General features: G+C 47.6%; 1 protein-coding gene across 3 annotated transcripts in view; it reads left to right on the top strand.

The window, feature by feature from the left end:
• Nucleotides 1-13,812, top strand: part of EPB41L4A (erythrocyte membrane protein band 4.1 like 4A) — a 536,698-nt gene that overhangs the window by 433,679 nt on the left and 89,207 nt on the right. For all 3 annotated transcript variants that reach the window (XM_033929128.1, XM_033929127.1, XM_033929129.1), the window contains 2 exons: nt 779-862; nt 4,389-4,502. In XM_033929128.1, the coding sequence (XP_033785019.1) occupies nt 779-862; nt 4,389-4,502 (198 nt within the window). The remainder of the gene's footprint in view (nt 1-778; nt 863-4,388; nt 4,503-13,812) is intronic.

Below are 13,812 nucleotides of genomic sequence, written 5' to 3'. Positions count from 1 at the left end.
AAGATAGCCTGACTTGTGGTCAGTGGCATAGCTAGGGTGAGAGGCACCCGGGTCAGTGATGCCCCCTCTTGGCACACGTACACACCCCTCCCCCATACTTTCTTTAACGTTCACAGCACTAGTAGCAACCCCAGCCTGCTCATGCCAGTGTTGGCTCGTCCTCTGACATCACTTCCTAGGCATAGGTCCAGGAAGTGACATCAGAGGAAGAGCCGACGCTGGCGTGAGCAGCAGGTTAGGGTTGCTGCTTGCGCTGCGAACGTTAAAGAAAGTATGGGGAAAGGGAAGGGGCACACGCGGGGTAGTGGGGTGGGGATGGGGAAGGGCGGAGAGGAGGGAGGGTGCCAGCGCCCCCACCAAGACAGCACCCCCTTTCCCCGTGCTCCCCCCCTTACTACACCACTGCTTGTTGTTAAAAAAAAAAAAAGTCTGACTTAACAGTAGCCCCTTAGTTCCATTTGTGATAGTATGGTGATACTATTTTAGAAAATTATTGCTGAATGCAGAGAACATAAGAATTGCCGCTGCTGGGTCGGACCAGTGGTCCATCGTGCCCAGCAGTCCGCTCCCGCGGCGGCCCTTAGGTCAAAGACTAGTGCCCTTATTGAGTCTAGCCTTACCTGCGTACGTTCTGGTTCTGTATTTCTGACTATGCCCACTAAATGCATCTTTGGATTTTGCAGGCATTGGAGGCCACTAATTCAAGGTTCATCAAACCGTTGCAAACAATGGGGGAGCTTTATTTTATAATAACCTTTTCTTTCTTTACTTTTTAAAGCACCAAGAAAGTAAAACGTGACAATAGTCCAGAAACCCAAAGAAGCAAAGCAAGTGTTCCATGGAAAGAAAATGGTCCTCAAAGGTACCGTGAATCAAACAATCGTGTAGCATTGGGGGTGGGGTGGGGTGGGGGAGGTTATTGGACATGTTATGAAAAGCTTATGGTATTAATCAGAAGTCAATGATTGTAATTGATATGGAGGGACAGACTAGATAGACCATATGGCCTTTATCATTTTCTCTGTTTCTGGGACTTCAAGTGAGCTAAACGAAATAATCCCTGCAAACTTTGAGTTGCTTTCATGCTGATAGTTTATTTGAATTTGCTATACCACCTTATTTGTTTAGCACAAGTCAAGGTGGTGAACTCCATAATAAAAAATGTAATAGATATAAATCATTTAGGGTATTCACAGTCACACACCCTTACAATAACTTCCAATCACCGTGTCTTCTCTTTTTGTTACTCTCTGGTTTTTAGTTTGACAATGGGTTAGAAATGTTTAGAACTCTAATGCTTCTTCAAAAGTAGTTTTGAAAAAGTATGTTTTCAGAGCAGATCAGAATTTACCATAGGAATTTTCTGAGCATAGGTATAAAGGTCGTGAGGTTACAGGAATCTTGCCTTTCATTTCCTGGATGTTTTGTCTGATTTTGCCAATCATAATATGACACTTAGGCTTTCAGCCCACTTGGTTCCTGCTTCTGCTGTTTCTCATGGCCCAAAACTGAAGTAACCTGGCCCCCTTAATCTGTGGTAGCCAAATTTTTTTCCATTGCAGTGATGCTGAGCAATCTGAGTGTTGGCTTTGTTCTGCCTTCAATCCAGGGAAAAAGAGAGTAAATCTCCTGTCTTCAGTCAGCCATACTTTTTGGTGATTTTAAGTTTTATAAATGTAGCTGACCTCTCTTCAAGGGGTAAAGGTAGCCACAAAGGTCCCACATAAAAAAAGGAAGATATTGTGACCATGAAACAATGGGGAACAAATAAAAAATGTTTCAGTGCATATAAAGGATGCTAGTGAAACAGGAAAGAAATCCTCAGGGCCTAAACTGAATGGAGAACAAGCCAAAATGTTCTACAAAGCTGGTAGACACTTAAGGACCAGATTCTCAACGCAACACTTTAAGTTAGGTAGCGGTAGCAGCCCCTACTGCTGCCTAACTTAATTGGTTTAATTGGGTTTAAGTGGCGTGATAATTGGTCACGCCATTAAAACGCAATTAAAAACTTATCTAAAAAAATGTCCCCACTATGGCCAGGATTCACTAAACCTCCAAACCGTGCATGATCCGTTTTTGTTTGCATGCCGGCCGATGAATTCAGTAAAGGCCTGCATGCAAATGGGGATGATCGTTAACATGCCCCCTACCCACGGCCAGAGCGATCCCCGCTCATGCGCACACCCTGACAGTAGTGACAGGAGAAGCAGCCTCCTGTCACTGTTGTCAGGGCTTCTGCCGGCTTTTAATTTTTTTTTTTTTTTTAATTAGATTGAAAGGATGGGAGGGAAGGGTTTAAATTTTATCTATTAATATTATAAATGATAGAATTTCAAGTGATGTATTCAGTATAAAATGTTTAATCTTTATGCACTTGTTGTAAGATGAAAAATGAATAAAGATTTATAAAAAAATTTTTTTTTTTTTTTAAATCGGGCAGATATTTTGCGTGTTTTACACACACAAAATATCTGCCCGATTAAAAAAAAAAAATTAAACGCTCCTCCCCAACAAGTGTCCCGTTCCCACAAAAAATTTGCCCCGCAACTTGCTCTCTGCTGCCCCGAAGCTTTGTCCTGAATCTCCCTGCCTCACCTCTCCTGCTCTCGCCCCGAATCTCTCCTGCCCTTCCTGCACTGGGAGCCCGTGGTTTTAACCTGCTGATTAAAGCAGGTTAAAAACACGGGCTCCCTGGCCTACAAAAAGGAAAAAGTTTTTTTTTAAAGGCACGATGTTCCCCCCTGCGCCGATGCCCCACAAAAAGCAGGAGAGTTGCCAACTCCCTCCTGCCATGTTGCCCGGCCCACCTCCCTCCCTGTTGCAAAATCTAGTCAGGTCGGCTGGCCGAGCCAGGCCCACCCACCCACCAATAAACAAACTGCAGGAGGGATGCCAACTCCCTCCTGCCACCACCCCCCGGAAACTCCCTACCCATTCCAAGCCCCCTTTCCACCCCCCTCCCTGTACCTTTAACGGAGCAGGAGGGATGCTCAATCCCTCCTGCTCCAATGACTCCCGCGACGACTCTGAGGCCTTAGGCCCCGCTCCATTGCATCATGTGATGCACGGGGAGGAACCTAAGGTCCTGATTGGCTGATGCTCCCACCTTGGGCTGAGCCTAAGGAAGTCCCTGAGTGGTCAAAGCGATAGCCTATGAGCGGGGTTTGAGCCGCCTGGGCCAATCAGGCCCTAAGGCCAGCCATTCGAGGGATAGATGGCCTACCGGACGGATGGGCTTGGGACCCGTCTGTCCGGCCAATGTTTTTCAGGTACGGGAGGGTGTCGGGGGGTCGCAGGGTTGGCGGGGGTTCTTGTGGGTCGGCGGGTGGGGGGAGGTTTTCAGCGTGCCGATCGGGGGATTCGGGGGGGGCGGTCGTGGTGGGGGGTTGCGTTGGGGCAGGAGGACCTGGGATCCCTCCTGCCTGGATCTTAGTGGGGGTGGGGGATAGGGTTGTCGCCTGGGCAGGAGGGGTTGGGCTTCCTCCTGCCCAGTCTTGTAGGGGGAGGGGGGAAGTCGCATGGCCAGTAGGGCTTGGGCTCTCTCCTGGCCCGATGTTGGCGGGGAAGGTCTGGTGACTCCAGGGTAGGAGGCCTTGGGCTTCCTCCTGCCCCGATGTTGTCGGGGGGGGGGGGGGGGGGGTGGATTCTGTAACCAGTGGTGTTTTTGACAAATACCGGTTACAGAATCCAGCTTTTAGGCGGAGGACTGGCTCCTCCTTGGCCTAAAAGCTCTTGTGTTGGGCGTTTAGGACTTAGGCTGTTTTTTTGTTGATTATGTGTTGTAAGTGTAGACGTAGTGGTGGTCTGGGCGTTTAAACAGCTGAACGTAGAGGCAGGCCATTATTTTTTTTAAACAAACCTCCTTTTGGACGTTTATTTTTTGATAATGGACTTTTTCCCTGCTTCTACTTTCAACATTTAAGGCCTTAGGCCAAAAGGGGACTTAGATGTTTTTTTTTTTATTATGCCCCTCCATGTGTATAAAAACAACTTTATAGTATGACTGGTTAAGTATGGATTTTATATAGAGTGGAGCTGTTCATGTGGGTGTAAAATCTTTCTTACAGCTCAGGAGCGCAGTGCTAGCATTATGCTGGATCCTGTTACAATTCTCTGTAGAGATTTGCACGTTGGCCTCTATTTTTCAAGGGTCAAGATCACAAATCTGCCTCTGAAAAAGCAATAGCATCCTAGATCCCAGTTTGATGGAGCCTGATTATCTTCAGTGCTATTCAGCAGCATCTGTGTCGCCACGGGTCTTTTGCCACTTGTGCTTGCAGTATTTCCTTGGGATGAAAAATGTACCTACTGCATTGTGTCTCTCTAATGAAACTGGGCATTTTGTATTTTTCATAGCTTTGCTGACTCTTGCTCTTTAACTTTAGTGGGCTGTATAATTCTCCCAGTGACCGTAATAAATCACCAAAGTTTCCAAACCCCCGGCGGCGGAACCCATCAGGTGGTAGCGAACATGATTATGGGCAGCCTTTGAGACGCAGGTAAGGGCATGAATTGATGCTGCAGGGTGTGCAGGTTCTTAAGTACATCATTCATTGAAAGTCTTTTGCATATGAGGGACTGCTGAAAAGTTCTCAACCCAACCAACAAAGTTGGGCCAGTCTCCATCGAGGGCTAAACACTTAGGGCTCCTTTTACAAAGGTGCACTAGCGCCTTAATGCGCGGAATAGCGGGTGCTAAATTGCTGCACGTGCTAGCCGCTACTGCCTCCTTATGAACAGGCAATAGATTTTTGGCTAGCACACACTATAGCGCGCGCCCGAAAAAGCGTAGAGCACCTTCGTAAAAGGAGCCCCTAGTCCGGTGAATTACCACTTTTTTTTCGTTCCATTGGAAAAATATGTTTATAGCCCGGAGACTGTGCCAACTTTGTTGGTTGGGCTGAGAATTTTCCAGCAGCCCCCCTCGTATGTTGTTCATATTTTCCCTTGTTATTCATTGCAAACTCCTCCTGTCTTTAATGACAGAAAGCTATATTGGTTCTGTAAATGCACACAGATTTGGAGGGTGGTAGAGGGGTGTATATGGAACAGGACTGATCCTTTTTGTTTGTGCTGAAATTACACTTGGATGGCATCATACTTTTGTTGTTGTTGTTAGTGTATGGTTTAAACTTTTGGTTTCCATTCTTTTTTGTTTTATTTCTGTTATTTTCTTCACCATCTTCCTTGGTGGCACAAGTCCTCTTGCTGACACAGGGTAAAAGGTGACAACCCCCACCCCGAAATCTGCTCTTCAATGTGCTAAACTTCTATCAAATCTGATAGAGAGGAGGCTTGAGGGTGGGTCTTTGCACCACTGGAGAACAATGCACTGAGACCACAGACCCACCTCTGCAATTCCTTTTTGATTTTTTTTTTCATGCCTAGACATTTAAATGTTGCTTTTCTATATATAACATATCAGAGTAGAAGCTTTGAACAAAATCAGTGAGATGTTTAAAGCAAAAAGCACTTGTAATTCTATATATTAAAGGTTTAAAAAAGACTCCAGAGGTATTTGGGACCGTTTAAATTTCACATTCTGGTGGGCAAATTTATGTTTAATTTATAAATATGAGAAAGTGAATGCTGATTTGTCGGGAAACATAAAAAATTTTAAATTAATATGGGGCTCATTGATGTCATTTGTAAGAACATAAGAACATAAGCAGTGCCTCCGCCGGGTCAGACCATAGGTCCATCCTGCCCGGCAGTCCGCTCCCGCGGCGGCCCAAACAGGTCACGACCTGTCTGAATCACCAGAAGAGGCTCCCTTGCCACCTTGGTTTCTCATTGAAGTCCTATCTTCCCATCGTAGTCCTAACCCTCCGGTCTTGCACATGCACGACCTGTTGGGTTTCTATACTTATTACCTGGTTAGCTGTCTATACCTGTGTTACATCCCAGCACCTCTCTCAGTATCCCACGATCCCTTTATCCCTCAGGAATCCGTCCAATCCCTGTTTGAATCCCTGTACCGTACTCTGCCTGATCACTTCCTCCGGTAGCGCATTCCAAGTGTCCACGACCCTTTGGGTGAAAAAAAACTTCCTTGCATTTGTTTTGAACCTATCTCCCTTCAATTTCTCCGAATGCCCCCTCGTACTTGTTGTCCCCTTCAGTCTGAAGAATCTGTCTCTATCCACCCTCTCTATGCCCCTCATGATCTTGAAGGTCTCTATCATATCTCCCCTGAGCCTCCTTTTTTCCAGAGAGAAGAGCCCCAGCCTATCCAACCTCTCGGCGTATGGGCAGTGTTCCAGCCCTTTTACCAGTTTCGTTGCTCTCCTTTGGACTCTCTCAAGTACCGCCATGTCCTTCTTGAGGTGTGGCGACCAATACTGAACGCAGTATTCCAGATGTGGACGCACCATCGCTCGATACAATGGCATGATGACTTCCCATGTCCTGGTTGTTATGCCCCTCTTTATGATGCCCAGCATCCTGTTGGCTTTTTTCGAGGCTGCTGCGCACTGTGCAGATGGCTTCAGTGATGCATCCACCAGCACACCCAAGTCTCTCTCAAGTCTGCTGTCTCCCAACAATGCCCCCCCCAATTTGTAGTTGAACAACGGGTTCTTTTTCCCTATATGCATGACCTTGCATTTTTCCACGTTAAAGCGCATTTGCCATTTGTTTGGCCAGTCTTCCAGCTTGTCCAGGTCCCTTTGCAGGTCCTCACACTCCTCCCTGGACCTAACTCTACCGCACAGTTTGGTATCGTCTGCAAATTTTATAACCTCGCACTTTGCCTCCTTTTCCAGGTCATTGATAAATATGTTGAAGAGTAACGGCCCCAGCACCGATCCCTGTGGCACACCGCTCGTGACTCCCCGCCAGTCAGAATATTGGCCCTTCACTCCGACCCTCTGCAGTCTACCCGACAACCAGTGCTTGATCCATCTGTGCACATCCCCTCTCACTCCATGGTTCCACAGCTTCCTAAGCAGCCTTTCATGTGGCACCTTGTCGAAAGCCTTTTGAAAATCGAAGTAAATGATGTCTATGGGTTCCCCATTGTCCACCCGACTGCTTATTCCCTCAAAGAAGTACAGAAGGTTCGTTAGGCACGACCTTCCCTTACAGAATCCGTGCTGGCTTGTTCTCAGTAGGCCATTCCTCTCGATGTGCTCGCAAATGCCGTCCTTGATCATAGCTTCCACCATCTTCCCTATAATTGAAGTCAGGCTCACCGGCCTGTAGTTCCCAGGGTCATCCCTCGATCCCTTCTTGAAGATAGGTGTGACATTCGCCAATTTCCAGTCCTCTGGTACCTCACCAGTTTTCAAGGATAGGTTGCAAACATGCTGGATTGTGCCCGCTATTTCTTGTCTTAGTTCCTTCAGAACCCTTGAGTGGATCCCGTCCAGGCCCGGTGATTTACCGCATTTTAACCTGTCTATCTGTTTGAGGACATCCTCCTTACTTACCTCTATGTGCTTCAATTTTTCGGCCTGTTCCCCACTCATGAGCTCCTCTGAGTCCGGTATATTAGATGTGTCTTCGCTCGTGAAAACCGACGAGAAGAACGTGTTCAACCTCTCAGCTACCTCTTTATCCTCCTTAATCACTCCCTTCCTATCCCCAGCGTCCAACGGCCCCACCTCCTCTCTCGCTGGTCGCTTCCCCTTTACGTAACTGAAGAATGCCTTGAAGTTTTTCGCCTCCCTGGCCAGCCCCTCTTCGTATTCCCTTTTCGCTTTTCTAACCTCTTGGTGGCATTCCTTTTGGCATTTCCTGTGCGCCTGGTGATTTTCCTCTGTTGGGTCCTTTTTCCATCTCCGGAAGGATACTTTTTTGTCATTTATTGCCCTCTTTACTTCAGTTGACATCCAAACCGGGTCCTTTGATCGCTTGTTCTTGCAGCCTTTCCTGAAACTGGGGACGTACATTCTTTGTGCTTCCTGCAGGGTGTCCCTGAATAGGGTCCAGGCGCTTCCCACAGTCTCCATCCTAAAGATGTTTCTGAGCTTCCTCCCCACCATTTCCCTCATAGCAACATAGTTCCCTTTCTTGAAGTTGAGCGCAGTTGTACATTTATTATAGTTTTGAATTTGTTGTTATATCAATTGCACATCCGGGGGGGGGGAATTTTCTTTTAATTTCATTTATTTTATTGATTGGGTGATAGAGTGGGTGGGAGGGATTGGGTTGAGTCTTGAATAATTAAATATTTATATAGGTGCTTACTATTTCCTTATAAAGATGAAATTTGACATTTGCACTTTATCAATAACTATATCTATAATAATTTTTAATGGGGAAATATGTTGATCTTATATATTCTAGGATTTTAAGTGATGTATAAAGTGTAAAATGTATCTTTTTTCTTGTATTCACTTAATGAAAGTATTAAAAATGAATAAAGATTAAAAAAAAAAAGGTTTAAAAAAAATCTAGTACATTGCTAATATGCGTGCTATAAATATTACACCCCCCCCCCCCCCCCCGCTTTACGAAGCCACATTAGGCTTTTTTATCACCGTCCACGGCAGTATTAACTCTGATGCTCATAGGAATTCTATGAGCATTTGAGCTAATACCGCTGCGGCTGGCAATTTTTTTTAAAAAAAGCCTGATGCAGCTTCATAAAAGGGGGCTGTAATCAGATATTTAAAGGGTGTTTTTATTAAACATGTTTGTCGAGCTGACTGGGTCTGCACTTGTGTCTCTTGAACTGAACCATGTTATTTTAAGAATGGTATTCCTAATGCTGCTTTCTACAGGAAGGGACAAAACAGTGGTGAAGATTCTGATTTAAAGCAGAGAAGGAGGTACATGCATGAGGGAAGAATTTTTTGATGATGGTTATAGAAGAAGGAGAAATTAGGTTCTTACCTTCTAATTTACTTTCTTTTAGCCTCTCCAGATCGGCATAGGTTAATCTTACAAACGGGTTATATCTCTCATCATGGCCAGCAAGTGGGGACTGAGACAAAACTTTGGAATAGTACATATCAGGTGTCTCCCCCTAATTAACTCAGCCTGCTGAATAGCCAAGCAGAACTAAGAACTATAAACAGAAAAAACAGGACACCAAATAGGAGTATCAACTAATAAAAACATGAACGCTGTTGGAAAATGCAAAGGAAAAAATGCAAATAGCAAAGGTTCCCACAACTCGCCAGCTACGCCAGCCGAACCACAGCTGCTGTTCTTAGATCTCCCCAGACCTAGAAAAATACTAGAACCTGCCGAAAAAGCAAAATCTGCATGCAAGAACAACACGACAATAGACAGAGTGGGGTCCTATGCCGGTCTGGAGAGGCTAAACGAAAGTAAATTAGCAGATGAGAACCTAATTTCTCCTTCTTTAACAACTCTCCAGACTAGCATAGATTAATCTTACAAGCAGGACATTCCAAAGCAGTCCTCATCATGGGTGGGACCCCTGAAGGGCCAACACCAGTACACGCTCACCAAACATCATATCCCAACGTGCCTGAACGTCCACACGGTGGTGTCTGACAAAGGAATGCAAGGAAGACCAAACAGCAGCCTTACAAATATCCACTGGAGGCACCAGCGAGGACTCAACCCAAGAAGCGGCCTGACCCCGAGTGGAATGAGCCTTGAGAAAGGCTGGAACAGGGTTCTTCTGAAGAAGGTAAGCGGAAGCAATAGTCTCCTTGATACAGTGTGTAATGGTAGCCTTGTAAGCACCATCCCCCTTACGAGGACCTGCTAGAAGGACAAAAAGATGATCTGATTTCCTAATCTCCAGGGTCCTCTGCACGTACGCATGAAGGACCCGACCAATATCCAGTTTGTGCAACTGTTTCTGCTCCAAAGAACCCTCCCGACTACCCAGCACCGGGAGGACCATGGACTGATTGACATGAAAACAAGAAACTACCTTTGGCAGAAAGGAAGGAACAGGCCTCAACCTGACCCACTCCCTAGAAAACTCCAGGCAAGAGAGAGGCTGCAGCTCCGAAACACGTCTAGCAGAAGTAATAGCCACAAAGAAGACCACCTGAAGAGTAAGGTCCTTCAACGAGCAGGCACCCAAAGGCTCAAAAGGGAGGCACACCAGCACGGACAGGACCAGATTCAAATCCCAAGAGGGAACAGATGGTCGCACGGGAGGCTTGAGCAATTTGGCCGCCCGCAAGAAGCGAATGACATTAGGAATGGCAGTCAGGGAGGTCATGTGATACAGCCTGCCTGAGAGGTCGCGTGCGAGTGGAGCTCCCTCCGAATCCCCTAAAAACCGGCCTTTAAAACTGGCTACTTACTGCTGCTGACAACTCGGAGCGGCGGGGAAAAGCAGAGAAGAGCCGTGTGGAGGAGGTAGCGGATCCGACGCTTACCGGGGGGGTCTGGTATGCCTGTAAAACCGGCGCGAGCAGTGAAGGATCGGCCCGCTCTGACCCCAGCCAAGATGGCGGACGAGACCGCGACTTTCACGGTCCCCGCAGGGGAGTGGGTGCAAGAGATCACTCGCTCCGTCTCAGCAGCGCTGGCGGACCACTTAAATAAACTTCAATCGGGCATGGAAGAAATGCATGAGAAATTCGATTCTCATGCCCGCAGAATCACTGATGTGGAACAGAGGGTAGCCGCACAAGAAGACACGTGCAGCGGCCTCGATGCTAGAGTGCTCGTGCTGCAAAAGGAAACCGAGCACTTGAAAGAGCAGCTTGATGAGCAGGAGAACTGGAGCCGCCGGAATAACCTTAGGCTGGTGGGGCTCCCGGAGAATGTTAAGGATGCGGAGCTTTATCATATTTTCTCTACATGGCTCCCAGACCAGTTGCAGCTGAAAGAATCTGGCTTGCTCTTTGCCTGTGAAAGAGCACATCGAATTGGATCCCCGCAGCAAATGGAGAATAGGAGACCTCGCACCGCAATCGCCCGCTACAACAGCTGGCGGGAGAAGGAAGCACTTCTGCAGGCGTACCGAAAGAAAGGACCCCTGGATTACCAGGGAGCAAAGCTGCTCCTCTTTAATGATTACTCTGTTCGAGTGGCAGCGCAACGTAAGCTCATGTCTCCTTTCTGCACCATACTCCACTCCAAAGGCATCCAGATTGCCCTTACCTTTCCAGCAAAGCTATGTGTCTGGAAGGATGGTAAATCCTTCACCCTGCAGGATGTGAATGAAGCTCGCCGATTTGTGGATAATCTCTAAGTCCGCTTGCTCCTTGGGGCCCAGATCACATTTGTAGACCGGCTGGTCCTTCTTTGGCTTCATTTTGGGATACTGGCAACTGGATTCTGCGCCTGGCTTGCTGGATTCCTTCCTGGGGGACAACGGCGCCTACTCGCTGCGGTCTTCCTACTATGTATAGCCTGCACTAGCCCAGGCTTTGTGGACTGGCACTGGACCTTCGGCTATCCTGGACCTGACCGGCAGTCTTTTCTGCCTGACTTGGATTGTTGATTATCACTTTTCTCTGACTTAGTTGGTCTTCTTGCTGTTCTTTAGATGTTATCTGAGTGGGGTTCTGGCCCATGACTCCGACAGTGTTTTAATCGGTTTTCTTGGTCTCGCCCATTGTTTCTGTCTGGTAGAATTGTTGGGATTTTAGGCCTTTTACTGCTTTCTGTTGGGATCTTATCCAGGGGGGTTTGGGGGGACTCTCTTGTGAGCGGGGTGGGTAGTGTGCATTTTGGGTTGTGGGGCTTGGGGGGAGGGGGCTACCGCTATGGAACTTTGTGGGGAGGGGTTGCGGGGGTTGCAGGGGAATGTCTGGGATTGTATGACTGTGTGTGACTGGGGGGTGTGGGTGCTGGCGGGGGAGAGTTTGTGGGGAGTGCCTGACTACAGAGGGGGGAGCTGCAGGTATGGAGTGCCTGGTCTTGGATGGGGGAGTGGCAATTATCTCTTTTCTACCCAGGGACTTAGCTGGGAGGTCCTGATGGGGTGGATGTCATCTACCACTGTTTTTTTTCAAGTGTGTTGGCCTTTTGACAATGGCTGATTTGAAGGTGGTCACCCTTAACGTCGATGGCCTTCGGTCACCTATAAAGAGATCGAGAGTACTGGCTTCCTTGCGTAGAGTGGGTGCTGATATAGCCTTTCTCCAGGAGACTCATATGTCTCAGTTGGAACATTCCAAATTACATAGAAGCTGGGTGGGGGAGGTGTACTCCTCTTCCTTTGAGGGTCGGCGGCGGGGAGTCGCGATCCTTCTTCACAAACACTTACCCTTTCAGTTTCACAAGCTGGTTCAAGATCGCGAGGGGAGATTTGTTCTGGTCCTGGGGGAGCTTTGGGGAAAGAGACTGATGCTCTGCAATATCTATGCTCCGAATGTGTACACCCACAGCTTCTTCTCTACGCTCCTCTCTAAATTGTCAGAATATACCGAGTATAACCTTATCTTGGGAGGAGACTTTAATATCACTGCTGATCCCAGTTTCGATTGTAAACCACCCAGAGTGACGCCTCGTGATCACGCTGCAAGGGGGATTAACTTCCTGCTGGGCCACTTAGACATTGTGGATATTTGGCGCACCTTACATCCCAATGATCGGGATTTCACTTTCTTTTCTCATGCTCATACCACGTATGCCCGACTGGATTACCTTCTTCTAGATCGCCGGTTGTTTACTGCGGCTTTACGAGCGGATATCTTGGAGTGCACTGTCTCGGATCATGCTCCCGTGGTGGTGACCCTTTCTTTTTCCTCTACGGTTAGGGGTACGTCCTGGAAACTGTCTCCTCAATTGTATATGGATAAGGCGTTTCGGGAATACCTTAGAGCGCGATGGGTAGATTATCAACTGACTAATCAGACCACCGATGTGAGTCCCAGTACGTACTGGTATGCCTCCAAAGCGGTGATGAGAGGGCATATCATAGCATACACGGCCCATAAGAGGAAAGAGCGGGACGGGAAGATACTGCAACTTATGAGTGAATTGCGTACCCTTAAGCAGCGCCATATTCAGTCGCTGTCCGACTCCGACAAACGAGAACTTAGGTCGCTAAGGGAACAGATAGAGGGGCTGCTTAATGATCGTATGCGGACTTCTTTGTATTATCACAGATACCAAATGTATCGCTGGGGGAGCAAGGCTGGGAAACTTTTAGCTAATTTGGTGCACCCACCTAAAAAGAAGCAAGTTATTACATCCATTAAGGATGCCCGGGGTACCGAGTACACCACAGCTCAGCAGATAGAGGAACAATTTGTCTCTTTTTACTCGAAGCTGTACAAAGCACGTCCCTTGGATCGAGAGTCTTTGCTCTCTTTTTTCTCTGATCTTCGTCTTCCGGGTCTTGAGCCCTCGCAGCTACAGGCCTTGAATGCTCCACTTACGAAAGAGGAACTTTTGCGGAGTATCCGCTCCCTTACCTTGGCGAAAGCACCGGGCCCTGACGGTTTAGGTCCAGAATATTATAGGATTCTCCAGGATTTGGTGGCTCCGCCCTTGTGCGCCCTGTATAATGGAGTGTCCGCGGGCGATGCCGTGTTTCCTGATAACCTTGCTCATGTGATCTTATTGCCGAAACCGGGCAAGGACCATGCATTGGTGAGTTCGTATCGGCCCATCTCTCTATTAGATCAGGACATTAAGCTGCTGGCAGCCACCCTAGCGCGTAGGCTGAATGCTGTTTTGCCCGACCTTATTCACCACGACCAGGTGGGTTTTGTTCCAGGCCGTTATGCTTCCATGAATTTGATGAAAGTGTTGGGAGCCATTCGGACTCATGCGGGGAGGGGGGGAAAACCAGCTATTGCGGGATTGGACATGGAAAAGGCGTTTGACAGCATCTCCTGGGAATATCTCTTTTGGACTTTGGAGCAGTACGGATTTCGGGACTCCTTTCTGGCCTGGGTGAAGGCTCTGTATATT

This window comes from Geotrypetes seraphini, chromosome 1 (assembly GCF_902459505.1).
Source record: "Geotrypetes seraphini chromosome 1, aGeoSer1.1, whole genome shotgun sequence".
In the NCBI taxonomy this organism is placed as follows: domain Eukaryota; kingdom Metazoa; phylum Chordata; class Amphibia; order Gymnophiona; family Dermophiidae; genus Geotrypetes; species Geotrypetes seraphini.
The sequence above is the reverse complement of the archived record's forward strand: the minus strand, read 5'-3'. Positions and strand labels throughout refer to the sequence as shown.